The sequence below is a fragment of the Drosophila gunungcola genome, assembly GCF_025200985.1.
Source record: "Drosophila gunungcola strain Sukarami chromosome 3L unlocalized genomic scaffold, Dgunungcola_SK_2 000005F, whole genome shotgun sequence".
Taxonomy (NCBI): Eukaryota; Metazoa; Arthropoda; class Insecta; order Diptera; family Drosophilidae; genus Drosophila; species Drosophila gunungcola.
Window position 1 is genome coordinate 1,113,977 of NW_026453180.1, and position 18,622 is coordinate 1,132,598.

At 47.3% G+C, this 18,622-nt stretch overlaps 7 protein-coding genes across 7 annotated transcripts; 4 read left to right on the forward strand and 3 right to left on the reverse strand.

The window, feature by feature from the left end:
• Window positions 1-312: 312 nt before the first annotated feature.
• LOC128258978 (rab5 GDP/GTP exchange factor) lies at window positions 313-2,865 on the forward strand. Its single transcript, XM_052991028.1, is given in 5 exon segments — window positions 313-563; window positions 638-838; window positions 894-1,206; window positions 1,276-2,261; window positions 2,264-2,865. Coding segments are annotated over 5 exon segments (2,070 nt in total). The 5' UTR covers window positions 313-436; the 3' UTR covers window positions 2,707-2,865.
• A 414-nt stretch (window positions 2,866-3,279) lies between these two features.
• On the forward strand, window positions 3,280-4,646 carry LOC128258979 (calumenin-B). The gene is made up of 2 exons (XM_052991029.1): window positions 3,280-3,816; window positions 3,955-4,646. The coding sequence occupies exons 1-2, from the start codon at window positions 3,348-3,350 to the stop codon at window positions 4,467-4,469; spliced, it is 984 nt and encodes a 327-aa protein (XP_052846989.1). The 5' UTR covers window positions 3,280-3,347; the 3' UTR covers window positions 4,470-4,646.
• A 1,601-nt stretch (window positions 4,647-6,247) lies between these two features.
• Window positions 6,248-7,632, reverse strand: LOC128258980 (ras-related protein Rac1). Its single transcript, XM_052991030.1, has one exon. The coding sequence runs from the start codon at window positions 7,261-7,263 to the stop codon at window positions 6,685-6,687; it is 579 nt and encodes a 192-aa protein (XP_052846990.1). The 5' UTR covers window positions 7,264-7,632; the 3' UTR covers window positions 6,248-6,684.
• Window positions 7,633-8,045: 413 nt separating this feature from the next.
• Window positions 8,046-9,867, forward strand: LOC128259211 (acetyl-CoA acetyltransferase, cytosolic). Its single transcript, XM_052991459.1, has 6 exons — window positions 8,046-8,209; window positions 8,300-8,421; window positions 8,504-8,616; window positions 8,679-9,108; window positions 9,178-9,363; window positions 9,422-9,867. Exons 1-6 carry the CDS (start codon window positions 8,167-8,169, stop codon window positions 9,704-9,706), a joined length of 1,179 nt encoding a protein of 392 aa, XP_052847419.1. The 5' UTR covers window positions 8,046-8,166; the 3' UTR covers window positions 9,707-9,867.
• Window positions 9,868-10,063: 196 nt separating this feature from the next.
• On the reverse strand, window positions 10,064-12,577 carry LOC128259210 (5'-nucleotidase domain-containing protein 1). The gene has a single exon (XM_052991458.1). It carries the CDS (start codon window positions 12,412-12,414, stop codon window positions 10,807-10,809), a length of 1,608 nt encoding a protein of 535 aa, XP_052847418.1. The 5' UTR covers window positions 12,415-12,577; the 3' UTR covers window positions 10,064-10,806.
• A 275-nt stretch (window positions 12,578-12,852) lies between these two features.
• Window positions 12,853-17,205, forward strand: LOC128259010 (RNA polymerase-associated protein CTR9 homolog). The gene is made up of 6 exons (XM_052991078.1): window positions 12,853-13,047; window positions 13,116-13,214; window positions 13,273-14,208; window positions 14,263-15,099; window positions 15,161-15,618; window positions 16,028-17,205. The coding sequence occupies exons 1-6, from the start codon at window positions 13,006-13,008 to the stop codon at window positions 17,112-17,114; spliced, it is 3,459 nt and encodes a 1,152-aa protein (XP_052847038.1). The 5' UTR covers window positions 12,853-13,005; the 3' UTR covers window positions 17,115-17,205.
• LOC128259011 (lipid droplet-associated hydrolase) lies at window positions 17,123-18,614 on the reverse strand. Its single transcript, XM_052991079.1, has 2 exons — window positions 18,089-18,614; window positions 17,123-18,028 (listed from the first exon to the last, which is right to left on the reverse strand). The coding sequence occupies exons 1-2, from the start codon at window positions 18,279-18,281 to the stop codon at window positions 17,298-17,300; spliced, it is 924 nt and encodes a 307-aa protein (XP_052847039.1). The 5' UTR covers window positions 18,282-18,614; the 3' UTR covers window positions 17,123-17,297.
• Between the last annotated feature and the right edge of the window lie 8 nt (window positions 18,615-18,622).

Sequence of the window (18,622 nt, forward strand, 5' to 3'; positions counted from 1 at the left end):
TCACAGCGTTTTTTTATTTAATGGGAGTTTACAGCTAATGAACAAAATTATTTATATTTTTATGTCTTTAATTTATTTTTAATAAGTTACAGTTTAAACTAACTTTATTTAAATTGAAAACGCAAGATTTATTGAAATTGTATTATCCCAAAATAGCTAAGTTAGGTGTACATACGTATATTTGCACTTGAAGCCAAATAAACTTTTTAAATTAATGGGATTCCCCTCTAATGTAAACCGAACTGGTTCCGTTTTATGGGCGGGTACTGGGAACCGGTGAACCAGTTCACCTATACCGGTAAACTTTGCGATGTGCCATCACTAGCAAATCTACGATCTGGCAGCACTGTCAGCCATGGAATAATCATATACAATTATTATGTACAATTGAAACACAAAAACAAAAGATAAGCTTTCGTACAACCCAAAATCCGAGATGTCGAGGGCGGCGGGACCTTCCTTGCGCCTGGGCCAGCAGGACCTGAAGTGCCGCATGGGATGCGGATTCTACGGGACACCCCAGAACCACGGACTTTGTTCGATGTGTCAACGGAAATTGAAGCGTAAGTCCCCTTCTTGGGGTTTAATATACTCAATCCGCAAACAGAGACTTCAGTTATGAAGTGGTATCTTACAGAAAGGGCCGGCGAAACGGGCCTCGGATCCTCCACATCCTCACAGACCGCGGGTGGATCCCATGAGCGGAAATCCCCACAACATGGACATGGTCATGGACACCAGGTCAAGAAACCGGAGCAGGATAACTCATCCGGCACCCTACAAAAGAAGAAGTTCACCGCGGTTTTGCAGAAAACCCTTCAAGCTGGAGCCCAAAAAAGTAGTGTTACATAGCACTTGTGACTTCCCAAACTTATAACTTATTTATTATGTAGTCACCCAACAGCGTGGTCATGTGCCCGATCCCACAGAGGGCCAGTTCCTGCTGCAGCTGCGCCAACTCCGCATTCCCGACGACGGCAAACGCAAGCTTAAGCTGGAAATCCAACGTTTGGACGCCGATATACGAAAGTATATGAACGGAAATGGTGGCAAAAATATCAATGAACTTTCGGATTTAGTGCAAAATGCCTACACCAAGGTCTCAGACATCGTGCACAACGATCCCAGCTTTGAGATAGCCACCAACGAGGATCGCGACAGTGCCATTGACTTCTTCGAGAAGGTGGTGATGACGCAGAACCACAAGTGAGTCATGCAGTAGTATCACTGCCCTAGAATGTTTATCTTTAAGGCGGGGGACTATTCCTCTTGCAGATTTCTCTTTAGTCCCTACTTCACGACGGATGAGGATAGCGATGTGAAGGTTCAGAAGCGCATACGCCAGCTGAGCTGGATTACGGCAAAGCATCTGGACTGCAGCATCGACGAGGTCAACTCGGAGGCCAGGGATCTGGTTTACAATGCCATATCCGAGCTGGTGGGCATCGATTCGTACTACTCGCCCCAGGAGAAGCTACAGTGCACGTGGCGCTGCTGCCGGCACATCTTCGAGCTACTGAAACGGGCAACTGGCGGACCGGCCAGTGCGGATGACTTCCTGCCCGCCCTCATATTCGTCGTCCTGAAGGCCAATCCTGTGCGCCTACACAGCAACATCAATTTCGTGACGCGCTTCACAAATGCGCAGCGCGTGATGAGCGGTGAGAGCGGCTACTACTTCACCAATCTCTGCTCGGCCATTGCCTTCATCGAGAATCTGAATGGCGAGAGTCTGGGCATCAGTAGCGAGGAGTTCGACGCCCTCATGTCCGGGCAGCAGCCCTACAGTTCGCCCTGGGAAAGTGCCCTGTTGGCCTGCGAAAGTCTTCATTTGATTTCCGAGAACATGAAGCGAATGGAGATGCTGCAGAAGAGAAACGCGTTGATAAGCTCCGGCATCGCTTCTTTCGAAAAGGAGCTTATTGATTTCCAAAGAGAGGTGACCGAACGAGTGGACACCGTGTTGGCCAAGGCGCCACTCAACCTGCTGCCCATCAAAACACCCGCTTTCCTGATCGGCCAGGCCAGAGCTCACCTCCAGAACGAGAGCGAAGCTGGTCATTATCAGGCGAATATGCTGAGTGGCGGCGGTGGCACATTGACCTCCCAATCGCTGTCTGCAGTGAGTGGCTTGGCGAAGCCCCCAGTAGCTACGGAGGATTCGGGATTATCACTCAAGGACACCAGTATGGGTTCGATGGGTCGTCTGTCGCCACTGCAGCAGAATCTTCAGCCAGCCGACAACCTATTCGCCTCGCCACTCTTAGTTACACCGCCTTCGATGCCGTGGCCCTGCTGGAGGAGCAGGAGCCCTCATCCGAGGGAAACACCGATGTGCTCATGCTGGGCTCTGAGTTTCACGGAGGACTGACCAACATAAACTACGACTTTGATTTGTCGGACCAGAGTGGTGAGAACAGCACTGCGGATGAGTCAAAACTGAACCTTGACGAGTTCGATCCCTTGGCGCAAGCGGGCTCAGTTACCCAGCCACCTGCCGTTCTGCCGGAGGCCAGTCTACTGGACAGCACCACGGATAGCCTGATAGACAGTGAAGTTCCCGGCACAGCTGTCCTGCTGCCATCTCCCTTAAAGCCCGAGGTGGCCAACTACCGGGGCTTCTCGAATTTCGATATTCCCAGCATCTCCTGCAACACGGGGGACTTTAGTTCACTCGGTCAGGAGAGCAGCGAGGCACCTAAATAGCTCCTGGTTTTTTTCCCCGCACTTACACGCATGTAAATAGAGATAAGTAATATATTGTAGTTAGCCTATCGCTTAAACTCAGAAGTGTGCACATATTTATTTGTACAATATTTAACTAGCTTTACAGAAAGGACGTTTAATAAATGCAATCAAAAATCATTGAAGTATGGCTGCGTCGTTATTTGTTTGAACTGTTAATTCTTTTATCTGCTAAATTTGTCAGTAAACTGTTGTCCAAATGGGAAAATATGACCTGGGCATAGATCTAATCAAATAATTTATTTTTACTGATATTCGTTTTAAATGAGTAAGTTATAAAGAAAATTTAAGACTATTAGAAAATCAATTTTTTTCAGCAGGGAAAGGTTACAAATTATTAATTTTAAATGTTGTGAAACGGTTAATTTTAGGAGACTAATCTAGTGAAATCAACGCAAGGAGCCGATTAACCTATTTGAATTTTTCCAAGAAATTTGTTTTTTTTAAACCACAGCGCCGCTACCAAAAAACGGTTACACTACATCATTTCAAAACGCGGTATATTTTTTTGTTTCATATGCGGTCACACTGGCTGCTGCTCCCACAACTGTCACCACTCTCAATTTGCTTTTTGAACGAAACGGACGCACTTAAAATAGATTATGGCGAGGGCCGGAATTCAGATGCTGCTACTTGTTGCGGCGGTGGTGATAAGTGCGGCCAGTGGCTCCAGCATTCCGGAAGAGGTGCCCTACAATCCCCTCGAGCTCGACTCGCTCCATGGCAAGCACTTCGATGGGGGCGAGCACAATGCCCAGTTCGACCACGAAGCCTTCCTGGGTCCCGATGAGTCCAAGAAGTTTGACAACCTGACGCCGGAGGAGAGCAGGCGGAGATTGGGTCTGATTGTGGACCGCATCGATGAGAACAAGGACGGATTCGTCACCTTGCCGGAGCTGAAGAACTGGATTGCCTACACCCAGAGGCGCTACATCGACGAGGATGTAGGCCGCCTCTGGAAAGAGCACAATCCGGAGAAGAATGAAACCATCAGTTGGGAGTCCTACAGGAAGACTGTCTACGGATTCATGGATGACTTGAGCAACGAGGAGAAGGAAAAGGAGGAAAATGGTGGGTAGATACTTTTATTTTAATAAGTACTATTTTAAAATTGCATACATAATTTGTCATTCAAAATCTGGTAATGCCTGTTTTAAATTTACGTTTACATTTAAAAATTTATCAAAATCAGTTCTATTATTTTCTCAGGAATCAGCTACAAGAGTCTGCTGAAGCGTGATCGTAACCGCTGGGCGGCAGCCGATCTGGATTTGGATGACAAGCTGACCCGGGAAGAGTTCACCGCCTTCCTGCATCCCGAGGATCATCCCAAAATGAAATATGTAGTGCTGACCGAGACCATCAACGATCTGGACAAGGACAAGGATGGCAAGATCTCGGTGGACGAGTACATTGGTGACATGTACCGCGCGGCGGAGCCCGGAGACGAGGAGCCCGAATGGGTGGCCAACGAAAGGGAGGCGTTCTCAAATCATCGCGACCTGGACAAGGATGGCTACTTGAACGAGGAGGAAGTGAAGCAGTGGATTGCGCCCCACGACTTCGATCACTCGGAGAGCGAGGCCAAGCACCTGCTGTTCGAGGCCGATGTGGACCACGATGATCAGTTGACCAAGGCAGAGATATTGGACAAGTACGATGTTTTCGTTGGCTCTCAAGCCACCGATTTCGGCGAGGCCCTAGCACGCCACGATGAGTTCTAGAGTCTAAGTGCAAAGGACCAAATACCCAGCATCCCAGAGATTAAGAATGAATCTTTAACGAATCTCCCATTTCGCATGCCAAATAACTTGTAAAACCTGCCTAGATCTTAAGACCATTGAAAGTTCATTATAAAGCGACTCGAATGAAGGGGCCATAAACTATGGCACCACGACTAATTGATTTGAGGTGATTTGTTTAATTGAAAGGCGTCCACGTCAGCTTTTGGAGCATCAATGGCCACGTCACTTCAACGAACGCCCCATCCGCACACACATGCGACCACTTGACCCCTCCTCTTTGCCCCGAACCACAGATACGCCGCATTTGCCTGTGTAACATATAAACATAAATGATTTTCGCTGTAGCCCGATTTATTTCCAGCTGCGAGAACATTCCAGCAAACGCACACACAAACGGGGAAACTTAAAGAGAGTATACACTTAGAAAAAATGCAAGGCCTTGTCAGTTGGCAATCGAAACTGTGCTTCTTAATTCTTACAGTGACAATCTTTTTCCATTAAATTTGTAAAATGTTTATTAATTTTAAGAAATTGAATTGATTTTATCTACGTTCTAACATACTAACAAATGATCGAATAAAAAGCATTACGTTTGCTAATAGAATATACTTTTTTTTTAATGTTTTGCTTTAATAACTCACAAACATTTTTAAAGGTATGGAAGCAGTGAACTGAAAACTTATGACTACAAATTTAAATTTGACAAATTTAAGATATTTCCAATTATGTCTGCATAGTTAATGTCAAATTGCTACCAATGTTGAAAAGGGGTAAAAATGAATACCAACATTAAAATGTCTTTAAACGAAATGGGTGTTTTCTTTTATTTTTGCTTGTGTAAAACCAGAACTCGGGGACAAGAAAATCTTTTACTTTGTTTCAGCTGATTAAGATTATTTTTGGGTTTCGACTTTCGCCGAGATAAGCAAATAATTGGTATTTGGGCGCTGATAAGTCTGTCTCTGCCTTTGTACAGTGAGCACTCGCTGGTGATGCAAGCCGTTGACCATATGGGGTTTGATAAACGATTTCCAGACTCCATACCCCCATGAATTGAGTGGGTTTGTGTGTGTACGATTGTTTATGTGCTGTTCAGATCTTGAAGTAGAAGAGATAAATCCGCTCTTTAAGAATGTTTTCAACCAAAACTAGTTTTATGTTCTTTTCCATTTATAATCTATTCTAGTGGATTGAATATATATTTAGGATTATAAAAATTCCACTGAACTATTGAAGTTTAGATATTAAAAACAATTAAATTTGTAGACCAAAATTAGTAATTCTTTTTAATAATGCTTTATTGATTTCCATTGAAATAGACACATTTATATAATTATCTTGGTTTTCGTTCTTGTTTTTGCTGTTGCTGGTTTTGTTGAATATCTGTTGCTTTAAAATACAAAGTATTCAAAGTTGCTCAGTTTGATGCCTTTAATTTCAGTACATAGTATACGAAGGACTTTTCATCTTATACATACATGTATGTATATATATATGTATATATATATATATAAATTGATAGTTCCTGGATCTAGCAAAAGTTTAAAAAGTTGTTACCTGCTCGCGTCGTCCCTTCGATATCCAACAACACCTAAATACAAGTATGTATGTAATAATGTTAGTGTAATTGCAATGGAACGTTTACTTTACTGACTCAATATCCTGATCCCGTTTAAAGGACCTACGATCAACAGGCGACATCTATGCTTTTATGCTCTTTATGCGGCTATTCTCGACCTCTCTCACATTTTTTTCAGTTTTTGTTTTGTTTTTTTTTTTTTGGTTTTACCTCAGTTTTACAACATTAATTTTAATTACAAAAGTTACTAAATAATACAAAATACAGTTAGAGTTTACAGTTACAGATCGCCCATCGGGTTTTCCATTTTATCTAGAAACATCTCGCTTTTAACTTTTAGTTGAAATTAATGCACGGGTAAACAGAATTGGATTATGAATTACAGAACACACACGAAACGAACTCGGAAACGAAGAAAGCAAGAGTTTGAATGGGGGATTCAATGCACCCCCACTTTTTTGTAGCTGAAGAAATTAGTGGCAAAGTGTAACAAAGAAACTACGGATCAGCCAAATGCCTGGCCAACGCTTAGGTTACATAATGGTTTATCGTTAATAATATTACGTTTAAATAGAATCCATTGTGTGGGATATCTCATTCTCTCCTCTATCTCTTTTAGAGCAGGGCGCACTTGCGCTTGGACTTGGGCTGCAGCACTGGGCACAGAACCGACCGGATGGCCTCGTCGAAGACGGTCTTTAGACCCTTCTGCGTCAACGCCGAGCACTCCAGATACTTGACGGCCCCGATCTCCTTGGCCATGGCCAGTCCCTGCGGATAGGTGATGGGCGCCAGCTTCTTGTCCCTCAGCTTCTCGATCGTGTTCTTGTCGTCGCGCAAGTCCAGCTTGGTGCCCACCAGGATGATGGGCGTGCTGGGGCAGTGGTGGCGCACCTCCGGATACCACTTGGCCCGCACGTTCTCGAACGAGGCCGGATTGACCAGCGAGAAGCAGATCAGGAAGACATCAGTCTGCGGATAGGACAGAGGCCTCAGCCGGTCGTAATCCTCCTGCCCGGCCGTATCCCAGAGGCCCAAATTGATCGGCTTGGCATCGACCATCACATTGGCCGAGTAGTTGTCGAAAACGGTGGGTATATACTCGCCGGGAAAGGCATTGGTCGTATAGCTGATCAGCAGGCATGTTTTTCCCACGGCTCCGTCGCCCACGACGACGCACTTGATCGCCTGCATGGTGTTCTATATGTCGATTCCTAGACCTTTTTGGGTGCTTCAAATGTTCCCAGAGATTGGAGATTGGTGATTGCCGATTGTGGGGGTGCTGGTGCTTCTTTTTATGGCTGGTTGGCAGTCCTCAGTCGTTTGGTCTTTTTTGGGCGGCGGCGGCGGAGGGCTGTTGCTTTCTGCGGCCCTTGTCCTTGTTATCCTCGTCTCTCCGCACTCTTTTCCAGTGCCTTTTGGTCCTCGGGGCGACTGATGATCGCTCCTTGCGTTTTGGGCCTCTTTATTTCGCTTTTTGTGCGTTTAATTCCCTAATTTTCTCAACAAATGTAAATTTTCTGTGTACTGCAGTGTGACCGCGGCTGGACTGTTTAAATATACCATCCGGCGTGTTGAAATATACTTAACTACTGAATAACAATTCTGAGGGAAACGGTCACACCTCACATGCAATTATGTTCAATTTTTTGGAATTAAAATTAATTTGTTAAGAGCTTTGCCTAAAATTTTGAGAATATGTTACTGTTACTAAAAATCAAAAGTTCGAGAGCAGAAGGCACTAGGTGGACAGACTTTATTTGTCTTTTTATAATAGCGTGCATAAAAAAATATATAAGATTTGTTTAAAAAGAGTAAGAGTATGTATATATTATGGTGGTTTATTTCTCAAATTAATCATAACTTAAAACTCTTTTTATCTTTTAAAATTTGTTGTAAAAACTTTCTAAGAAATTTGTTAGTGGGAATACCGTTATTTTATTTGGTGTGGATGGGCCGCGCATGTTTGGGATCAGAGCTCTGACTTCGCCTGGTCACACTACAGGCAGCCAATAACAATTTCGAAAAATAAACTTTATTTGCTGTCCATTAGCTAAGCAATAAACACTGCGCCACCTGTCGATCGGCCTTTGCAATATGTCTGACGTGTTCATCGTGTCCGCCGCCCGTACCCCCATAGGTAAACAAAATATCAAAGATAAGCAATAGTTTGATATCCAAATTCAATTTGGTAACTTTCTCTTTCTGATTGCTTGATGGAAATCAACAGGTAGCTTTGATGGAACGCTTTCTAAACTAAAGGCCTCCGATCTGGGCAGCGTGGTGGTCCAGGAGGTGCTCCGCCGGGCGAATGTGGAGGGCCAGCAGGTCAACGAGGTGATTTTGGGCCAGGTAGGAACACAATTAGCATTCCCATTTGTTCGGGTTTTTTGCCTATCTTACCCATCTGTTTTGTTATGTAAATCTTTGCTAGGCCCTCACCGCCGGCCAGGGTCAGAATCCCGCTCGACAGGCTTCCCTCAAGGCTGGTCTGCCCATTCAAGTGCCGGCCTACAACATCAATATGCTCTGCGGTTCCGGTTTGAAGTAGGTTGGCCATAGATCTACACCGAATTCTACTTATTTATGCCGGCTGTAATCCTTTCCAGAACTGTGGCATTGGGTTACCAGGCAATCCGATCGGGAGATGCCCAGATTGTGGTGGCCGGTGGTCAGGAGAGCATGTCCCTGGCTCCACACGTCATGCACCTGCGGCAGGGCGTCAAAATGGGTCCCGGCACCCTGGTGGACTCCATGCTCCAGGATGGTCTCACCGATGCCATGGAAAACATACACATGGGCATCACCGCTGAGAATCTGGCCGAGCAGTACAAGATTAGTCGCGAGGCCCAGGATGCCTATGCCGTGCAGTCACAAAATCGAGCAGAAGAGGCGCAGAAAAAAGGCTATTTCGACAAAGAGATTGTGCCCGTGGAGATCAAGGATCGCAAGGGCACGCAGATTTTTTCCAAGGACGAGTACATCAAGGCGGGCAGCACCGTTGAGGGCATTCAGAAGCTGAGGGCAGCCTTCAAAGAAGTGGGTTTTGGAAACTTAGACCAACAAAAAGCTGTTGAGATGCTAACCCACTTTCTCCTGTTTATTTAGGGCGGCACTATAACCGCTGGCAATGCGTCTGGTGTCAACGATTCCGCAGCTGCTGTGCTGCTCATGTCTGGCGAGGAGGTGGCCAAGAAGGGCGTTAAGCCGCTGGCCAAGATTGTGGGCTGGACGCAGAGTGGCATTGAACCCAGGGTGATGGGACTGGGACCAGTCACAGCAGTGGAAGCTTTGGTAATAATGAACAATTTTATCGGCACATGTGGCGTACTAACTATCCCTACTCTGTTAGCTAACAAAAATCGGGTGGAAACGCGAGGAAGTGGATCTGTACGAGCTTAATGAAGCCTTCGCCGCCCAATCCTTGGCTGTGTTACAGGACTTAAAGCTGGATGCCAGCAAAGTGAATGTGAATGGCGGTGCCATTGCCCTGGGTCATCCGATTGGAGCTTCAGGTGCCCGTGTCCTAGTCACGCTGCTCTACGCCCTGGAACGCACTGGCGGAAAACGAGGAATTGCCTCTCTTTGCATCGGTGGCGGCATGGGAATCGCCCTGGCCGTGGAGCGCCTCAACTAATCGCCAATAATAGTTATTCAATATATTTATTGCCTTTCCTGTTTCTCACTTAAGTGTAAACAAGTAGTATTCCCAAGTATGTACTTAGGGGCAGAACCCTTGTCACAAACTCAGTCACAAAGTCAACTTAATTTCAATTAAAACAAATTTGGAAAGACCTGTATTGTAATTGAATTTTAAATTGGAATTGATTTGCGACACTTTATCCAGCGTCTTATGTGGATAAAGTAAGGCGCAATTTGCTGTCTTGTTCCCGGAAAATTCAATTTATCCAGCAAAGCGAAATTTCACACTTGTTTGCTGTTTATAAAACAGCATTTGTTATGATGATGCACAACCCATTTTAATTGCTTTTAGTTTTTGTTGCTACGTACAGATGCAATATTTTGTACACTGTGAATAAAATAACCGATTACATGGGGCTTACAACGTGTAAATCCTTAAATATTTATTCAAATAAGGCAATTAAATTAAGGCCTGGCATCAATATAAAATACGTATATAGTTATATAGACTAAATTGGGCTAATGTATATTAAATTGTATAATCCATTCCTTAATTAAACTATTTATTTTCTTAACAACTTAAAAAGTATTTGTTTAATCAACAAAATGAACTTAAAAATCAGTTATGTTTGCAAATACTTATATGGGTTATTGTTTTGGACTTTGGAATAAGACCTCGAAATCATAAACCGAAAGATAATGATTGAAAAAAATAATTAGGAAATTGGTAAATACTTGAATCATGTCCAACATTATATAATGAATTAATTACATTATATCTATATTTAATTTGGTTATAGGTTATTATGGTTAAAAGGATTCCAAATAGATATTTAATTTGTGTTTTATCCCAATCAATTGGCATTATAAATCCCATTTTTTTGGAGAATTCTTATAGCTATGGCATGCACTGTATATGCTAATTGAATAGTTCAGAAGTTCGCATTGTTTATTGCTATAATTAAATACCTACAATTGTTTGTACGTAAGAATTTTGGAGAGGTTTCGACTGAAAGAAGCGTTATCGGATTAACTGCGCTTTGGGGTCGCAGGTCGTTTATTGTCTCCTGAAACATGATAGCAGGGGTGCTGGCCTCATCCCCGCCAGCAGCTCTTGAGCTGCACCGTCTCCAGTTCCTTGGGCAGCCGCGGACTGAAGCCATACGGATTGGAGCAGATGATACGCTTATCTGGCGAAGTCTGCGCCACTTGCTCCACCGAGGGCACACACAACTGTGCGTAGCTGCTGATGAAACTGGCCCACAGAGTGGGTGTGCAGTCCAGGGCAAAGTAGGAGCCCCACAGCTGGGAATCCAACTCGGCGGCATACGGGTACTTACCGTCCTCGAGGAGCAGCTCCTCAGCTATGGCCACCGCATCGAAGTCGCGGTGTTTGACCGGTGTATAAACATCCTGGATTATGTTGTCACCGAAATACAGTGCCTTGGCTTTGGATGGCTCCTTTTGGAGCATCTTAGCCATGGCCTCGTGCAATTGGTGCCAGTTTCCCTGGGAGTAGACCTCGCCAGCCTTTATTTCCTGCGCCTCCTGCGGCAGCTCCTCCAGTTTCTCCACATCCACCTGCATAAAAGGTCGCTGTAGGGTAAAGAAACCGGGTTTCTTGGCGTAGGTCACCACGAAATCAAAGTACTTCCGCCAATCTTCGCCCAGTGCTTGTGTGGCCGTTAAATTGGCAAAGTCCACATTGGAGCCGGTGAGAAGGAACAGCTTTTTGCCCGACTTTCGCAGATCGCCCAGCCAGTTCATCACGCTGGCGTCCGTTTGGAGCACAAATCTGGCCGGATCCGCTCGCATGCCCTTGAAATACAGGCTTATGTCGTTGCCAAAGTGATCGCGGCTGAAGATGTGCATCAGTCCCGACTGCAAATCCTGCCACACCTGGTATTCCTCCCCTGCCGTTGGCTTCTTTTCCCTATCCACCTGATCCACCGCCTGCGCAAACACCAAGGCACTGGGCATATCGAAGTAATCCAATAGGGATCGCATTTGCGTGGACGCTGCTCCATTCCAAGTGGAAAGGGGATCCTTGTAGAAGGCGGTGGTGATGTCCCACTGTCGCTCGGCTCCATAGATACCCTGGATTTCGGCGTCGTTTAGGAGACGAGTGCCGTGGGTGGCGCGCAGGATGTGGGCCTCGTTGCTCAGCTTTAGGACATTGCCACGTGGTCCGTCAAGGAACAAACCCTTCTGCAGGAAGTCCACATTGAGCGGCTGATCCAGGAGATCCTGGCCGTAGCCCTTTTGCTCTACGAGGAACTGCTTGAGGACCTGATAGATCAGCGCAGACATCTCGCGTATATTGTAGCGCAGCAGAGTCCCGTCCAGATCGAAGCCCACTATATCGTAGTCCTTGAGGAGCAGCTCCTTGTGGTAGGATGTCATTATGGTGCTAGCCGAATACCTTGATTTTCCCACTGACGAGCTGTGAAAGTGCCTAGCAGTCTGCTGCGATTGTCGACTCAATTCACGTGTTGCTATTCCCACGGCTCCCGGCGCTGCTCTAATCAGCGTCATTGAATTTTGCGCCAATTTAGCGTGGTTGCATAACAGCAGAGAAACATCTGTTTGCCTTTGCCCATTTGTTTTTGTTTTCGTCGAGGTGGCAAAGCGAAGGACGCTGGGGGCGGGGGGAGCGCAGGTGAAAAAGGCGCCCAAGGAGGCCGTTCTGCCCAGGGCCAGCATCTTATCTTATCCGCTAGCACATCTCACTTGTCCGCACCGTGATTTAAATATAAAATTAAGCCGAATTTCACTATCTTTCAGGTGGTTTTGACAACATCATTTTCTATCTATAAAAATTTATTTGTCTACGACTGCTAGAGTTGCCAACCATTCGAGTTTGAATAGTACTGGACCATCGGCTTTAGCTGGAAATGGCTAGAATAATTTAATTGAAAAATGGCTTAGTTTATTTGTACGAAGAAACTTCTTCAATTAAAAAACAGTTACAAAACAACAAAATAATCTGATAATAAGCTTTAACAAAATTCATAGAAAATAATTGTACAAGTTCGATTTACAACAAATATGTTTAAAACGAGGACTTGAAACAAGCGAAATTGACATCACTGTCATAGCCAAATATGGCTATCGACACTCGATAGCACGTAAAGTATCGCTGGTGCAATCGATTCTTCTGCCATCTCTAGCAAGCGTACCGGAATGGAAAAAGTTGTTGGCCAAATTAGCTGATTTTTAAATATTTTCAAGCGTTTCGTGGACAGTAAAGCGTTTTTTTTCCGCGCAGTTTGTTGGCTCCAGGGCGCCGCAATCATGTCCAACTGCATAGAAATTCCCTTGCAGGACACCGATGAGGTAAGCTTTGATATTGGGGACTCCAATACAATTTGGTTTTACCTCTGCATTTTTTTTTTCCAATTTAGGTGATCGAGGTGGACCCGGATCAACTGCCCGACTGTCCGGAGGTGCTGAGCATTCTCAAGCAGGAGCGTGCTCCTCTGCATGTTTGGGTCAATGTGGCGGTACGTACAGATGCTGCTTGAAATTTGAGAGGTGTTCCACATGTTTTTTTCCCATCAGCTCGCCTACTACAAGCAAAAGAAGACGGAGGACTTTGTCACGCTGCTGGAGGAGTCGCGCAGCGATGACGCCACCAAGGAGTACCGTGACTCCGACAAGGACCTCATGCGCGCCCTGGACATGCTGGCCGCCCACTATGTCCAGGAGGCGTACCGCGAGAAGTCCAAGGACAAGAAGCGCGAGCTCTTCATGAAGGCCACCAACTTGTACACCAGTGCCGACAAGATCATCATGTACGACCAAAGCCATCTGCTGGGCAGGGCCTACTTTTGCCTGCTGGAAGGCGACAAGATGGACCAGGCGGATGCCCAGTTCAATTTTGTGCTGAATCAATCCCCCTCAAATATTCCCTCGCTGCTGGGCAAGGCGTGCATCGCCTTTAATCGCAAGGATTACCGCGGAGCGATGGCCTTCTACAAGAAAGCCCTGCGCACCAATCCAAACTGCCCAGCAAACGTGCGAATTGGCATGGCCCACTGTTTCCTGAAGATGGGTAATCCCGAGAAGGCCAAACTCGCGTTCGAGCGCGCCCTCCAGCTGGATCAGCAGTGTGTGGGCGCGTTGATAGGCCTGGCTGTGCTTAAACTCAATCAACTGGAGCCGGAGTCCAACAAGCTGGGCGTCCAGATGCTCTCCAAGGCGTACACCATCGACAATGCCAATCCCATGGTGCTCAATCATCTGGCCAATCACTTCTTCTTCAAGAAGGACTATCAAAAGGTTCACCATCTGGCGCTGCACGCTTTCCACAACACCGAGAACGAGGCGATGCGAGCCGAGAGCTGTTACCAACTGGCCAGGAGCTTCCACGCCCAGAGCGACTACGATCAGGCCTTCCAGTACTACTATCAATCAACCCAGATTGCGCCGGCCAACTTTGTGCTGCCCCACTACGGACTAGGCCAGATGTACATCTATCGGGGGGATACGGAGAATGTTAGTTGGAAGTGTTGATCAATCTATGAATTACTAACTCTGTTATTTTTGCAGGCCGCACAGTGCTTTGAAAAGGTTCTGAAGATCCAGCCGGGCAACTACGAGACCATGAAGATCCTCGGCTCGCTGTATGCGCACTCCAACTCGCAAACCAAGCGGGACATGGCCAAGACTCACCTGAAAAAGGTCACCGAACAGTTTCCCGAGGACATTGAGGCCTGGATCGAACTGGCCCAGATCCTGGAGCAGAACGATCTGCAGGCCTCGCTGAACGCTTACGGCACGGCCTCAAGTATTCTTCGGGACAAGGCCAAATATGAGATTCCTGCCGAGATTCAGAACAATGTGGCCTCGTTGCATTATCGCTTGGGCAACTTGAAGATGGCCAAGGATACGCTAGAGTCGGCGCTGAAGCACGCCACCTCTGAGATGGACAAGGATGTCAAGTACTACGAGTCCATTCAGGTCACCATGAAGTACAACCTGGCGCGCCTTAACGAGGCAATGAGTAGCTACGATGTGGCCGACAAGCTGTACAAGGAGATCCTCAAGGAGCATCCCAACTACATTGACTGCTACCTGCGTTTGGGTTGCATGGCCAGGGACAAGGGTCTGATTTTCGTGGCTTCCGATTTCTTCAAGGATGCGCTGAACATCAACAACGACAATCCGGACGCGAGATCTCTGCTGGGAAATCTCCATTTGGCCAAGATGCAGTTCGCTTTGGGTCAGAAGAACTTCGAAACGATCCTCAAAAATCCGGCTACGTCGACGGATGCCTACTCACTGATTGCTCTGGGAAACTTTTCCCTGCAGACACTGCATCAGCCGAGTAGAGATAAGGAGAAGGAGAGGAAGCACCAGGAGAAGGCTTTGGCCATATTTAAACAGGTGGGTCCAGATAATCCTCCTCCTATTCTATACTCTCAATATTTGTTTGCTGCTTTTGCAGGTTCTCCGAAACGATCCTCGAAACATTTGGGCCACCAATGGCATTGGCGCCGTACTGGCCCACAAAGGATGTGTGATCGAGGCGCGGGATATTTTCGCTCAGGTGCGCGAGGCCACCGCCGACTTTTGCGACGTGTGGCTGAACATCGCGCACGTGTACGTTGAACAGAAGCAGTACATCAGCGCCATCCAGATGTACGAGAACTGTATGAAGAAGTTCTACAAGCACAACAACGTCGAGGTGATGCAATATTTGGCCAGAGCGTATCTACGGGCCAACAAGCTGGTCGAGGCCAAGGCGGTGCTCCTTAAGGCCCGTCGAGTTGCCCCCCAGGACACTGTCCTACTCTTCAACATAGCTGTGGTGCTCTCACGGCTGGCCATGGCCATACTCAAGGATGAAAAGTCCACGCTTGAGATTGTGCTGCAGGCGGTCCACGAACTAGAGCTGGCTCAAAAGTAAGTTGTAATAGGAATATGTCATAATTTTTGAACTTTTTTTTTTAAAGTGATAGATTTGAGTTTAATTGGTATTATCTGATTTCCCGCAAGTTGAAGTGCAGATAAAAATTAGGTACTTAACCTAATCGCAGAACAGATTACTTACGCAGATAAATGCAAAATAATCACCTCAATTGTGTAATTTAAAGATTGGATTAGATTTCAAAATGGTACACCTAATTGCGGAAATAACTATTCTCATTGATTACAAAATAGTTCCAATGAACAAGAAATTCGTTGGATTCGTTGGCAAATTAATACACACAAAAACAATTACAAAACAAAATTTAAAAAAATGTTGAAAAAAATAGGATACTTACCATTTACTGTTAATTTTTAATAAAATACTTTCTTCAATTTTCCACAGATATTTCCAATACCTGTCCGTGCACGGCGACAAGAACCGATTCAACATCGAGGTGGCCGGCATTGAGGCGAACACCTGCCAGGATCTGCTCTCCCAGGCGCAGTACCATGTGGGCCGTGCCCGGCGCATTGACGAGGAGGAGCGCTCGCTGCGCCGCAAGCAGGAGGAGGAGCGCGAAGCCTTCAAGGTGAAGGTGGCCGAGCAGCGCAAGCGGCGCGAGGAGGAGGCCAAGACATCCAGGGACCAGTTACTGGCCAAGCGGCAGGAGTACGTGGAGAAGACCAAGAACATGCTCATGATAGCCGATTCGGCGCCGGAAAAGGAGCGCAAGAAGGGAGGCGGTCGGGCGCGCAAGGATGACTACATATCCGGCACCGATAGCGACAACGAAGGACCTCGTCGCGAGGGTGAACGTCCCAGCAAGAAGAAGAGCAAGGCGGAGCGCAAGAAGGGCAGCGGACGCAAGCGCAAGACGGAGAAGTACGAGAGCGACAGCGAGGAGGAGCCGCAGGCCAGTGGCAAGTCGGGCAAGAAGAAGGGCAAGAAGCCCAAGCCGGTCAAGGAACCTAAGGAGAAACTGACGGCCAAGCAGCGCCTTAAGGTGCTGTCCAAGGAGACGATCTCCACTAGCGAATCGGAGTCGGATGGCAAGCGCAGCAAGAGCAGGAGCAGGAGTAGAAGCCGCAATCGCAGTGGCAGCCGGAGTGGCAGTGGCTCTGGAAGCGGCAGTGATCGGGATGCCAGCCGCAAGCGCAGCAGGAGCCGGAGTGGCTCCGGATCTGGCAGTGACAGCGATGGCGCCACCAAGCGCAAGCGGGCCAAGAACCGCATCGAATCTGGCGGGGAATCGGATAGATCTGGCTCCCGTGCTCGCTCCAAGTCGGGCTCCCGCTCAAGATCCCGCTCCAAGTCGGGTTCCCGTTCCAGATCCCGATCCCGCTCCAAGTCGGGCTCTCGCTCTAGATCCCGCTCCAAGTCCGGCTCCCGCTCAAGATCGCGCTCCCAGTCGGGATCCAGGTCCCGTTCCCGCTCTGGCAGCCGGTCAAAGTCCGGATCTCGCAGCAGATCAGGAACTCCGGAAAAGTAACACACTGCTTAAATCACTTTTGACTATATTTAAAGTTTCTTTCGAGAGATGCAAAAAGATACTAATAAAAACAAACTAATTGCCACACAAAGGCAGTGGATTGGAATTGCTATGGGGTCGTTCAAACCTTGCCCAGATGTCGATCTAGGAACTGGACAGGGCTGACGGTCTGGGCTAGGGAGATCATCCCCGACGGTGCTGCTGGATCATGTCCCTCACGACTGCCGCCATGGGCCTGGAATGGCGCAGGACGAAGGCGTGGGCAATCTTCTGGGTGTCCAGCTGGGCGTCCACCTTGGGGTAATCCTTTTTGAGCTGCTCGTAGTAGGAGACGGGCACCCAGCCATCGGTGGTGCCGTAGTAGAACTTCAGCAGGTGCAAATTCTGCTCCACAATCTCCCGCTGAATGCCGCGCACCCTGGCCATCTCGTCGTCGGCCAGGAACACCACCTTCTCCGCCACGGACGGCTTGGAGTACTTGAGCGCGGTGCCAAGGTACTGCCGTGGAATGGAGAAGATAAGGAAGTAGATCTGGATCAGCATCAGGCGCAGCCACACGGGCAGAAAGTTGAAGAAGCTGAAGAAGATGTAGCCGAACACCGAGTACAGGGGCATGGCCACCTTGGTGAAGACCCAGCCATTGGGCGACTCCATCATCCGCTCGACGGTGGGGAACAGCATGTAGCACTTTTGGACGCGTTCCCGTATCCGCTCGTTCTCCAGCAGCTGCAGGATCATCCACGCGCCGATGGAGTGGCCAATCAAGTGGATCTTCACATCACTCGGCACATACTTCTCGATGAAGGCCACTTTGTGCCTGATTTGGCCATCCAGATTGAAGAGCTCCTCGTTGCCGCTGAGTTGGGGCACCTCCCGGATACTGGCCTCTGGGGGATCATCGTGGCCAGCGTGTCCTCGAAGTAGAATACCATGTTAGTAAATGGTATCGTTGGGATTTGGACACGTTCACTTACCTATCACCCAAACTGGAAGATCGCCCAGTTCCTTCTGCAAGGTGCCCGCAAACTCTGTGTAAAAGCCAGGTAGTCCGGGATTACCAGTTATGCAAATGACCAGCTCCTTCTCCGTTATGGTCTCCTCGATCCACCGGCCCCAGGTGAAGATGTGGGTGGGAATTGAGTTGATGTTCACGTAGGCCTCCTGCATGTTTTCCGCTGCTGTTGGCGTGGCAATGTGATGATGGCGGTGGTGAAAATCAATCGGCACCTGTGCTGATCCAGCTCTTTTCACACGCAATGCAATGTGTTTTCCGAGTCCCCGTGGCAACCGGTTTTTCCTTTGTTCAATCCACACAGGTGCAGCTTTTGGGACACTTTTAAATCTATTAGATTTGCGCGGTATATCCAGTGTTGATAGCCCCGATAAACACTACTATGGTACGGGCTAATCTTTCGAGCCAAAATGACCAAAGGTCAGAAGTTCAGCGAAGGCGGCTAGCAAGAAACGGCTGATATGAAAACCAGGGCTGCAAAGCATGACAAAATCAG

Coding starts and splice junctions, on each gene's coding strand:
- LOC128258979 (XM_052991029.1), top strand. CDS start 3,348: ATGGCGAGGGCCGGAATTCAGATGCTGCTACTTGTTGCGGCGGTGGTG. Junction 3,817..3,954: donor GAAGGAAAAGGAGGAAAATG/GTGGGTAGATAC, acceptor TTATTTTCTCAG/GAATCAGCTACAAGAGTCTG.
- LOC128258980 (XM_052991030.1), bottom strand. CDS start 7,263: ATGCAGGCGATCAAGTGCGTCGTCGTGGGCGACGGAGCCGTGGGAAAA.
- LOC128259211 (XM_052991459.1), top strand. CDS start 8,167: ATGTCTGACGTGTTCATCGTGTCCGCCGCCCGTACCCCCATAG. Junction 8,210..8,299: donor CGCCGCCCGTACCCCCATAG/GTAAACAAAATA, acceptor GGAAATCAACAG/GTAGCTTTGATGGAACGCTT. Junction 8,422..8,503: donor ACGAGGTGATTTTGGGCCAG/GTAGGAACACAA, acceptor AATCTTTGCTAG/GCCCTCACCGCCGGCCAGGG.
- LOC128259210 (XM_052991458.1), bottom strand. CDS start 12,414: ATGCTGGCCCTGGGCAGAACGGCCTCCTTGGGCGCCTTTTTCACCTGC.
- LOC128259010 (XM_052991078.1), top strand. CDS start 13,006: ATGTCCAACTGCATAGAAATTCCCTTGCAGGACACCGATGAG. Junction 13,048..13,115: donor CCTTGCAGGACACCGATGAG/GTAAGCTTTGAT, acceptor TTTCCAATTTAG/GTGATCGAGGTGGACCCGGA. Junction 15,619..16,027: donor GAACTAGAGCTGGCTCAAAA/GTAAGTTGTAAT, acceptor AATTTTCCACAG/ATATTTCCAATACCTGTCCG.
- LOC128259011 (XM_052991079.1), bottom strand. CDS start 18,281: ATGCAGGAGGCCTACGTGAACATCAACTCAATTCCCACCCACATCTTC. Junction 18,029..18,088: donor TCTTCCAGTTTGGGTGATAG/GTAAGTGAACGT, acceptor TTCTACTTCGAG/GACACGCTGGCCACGATGAT.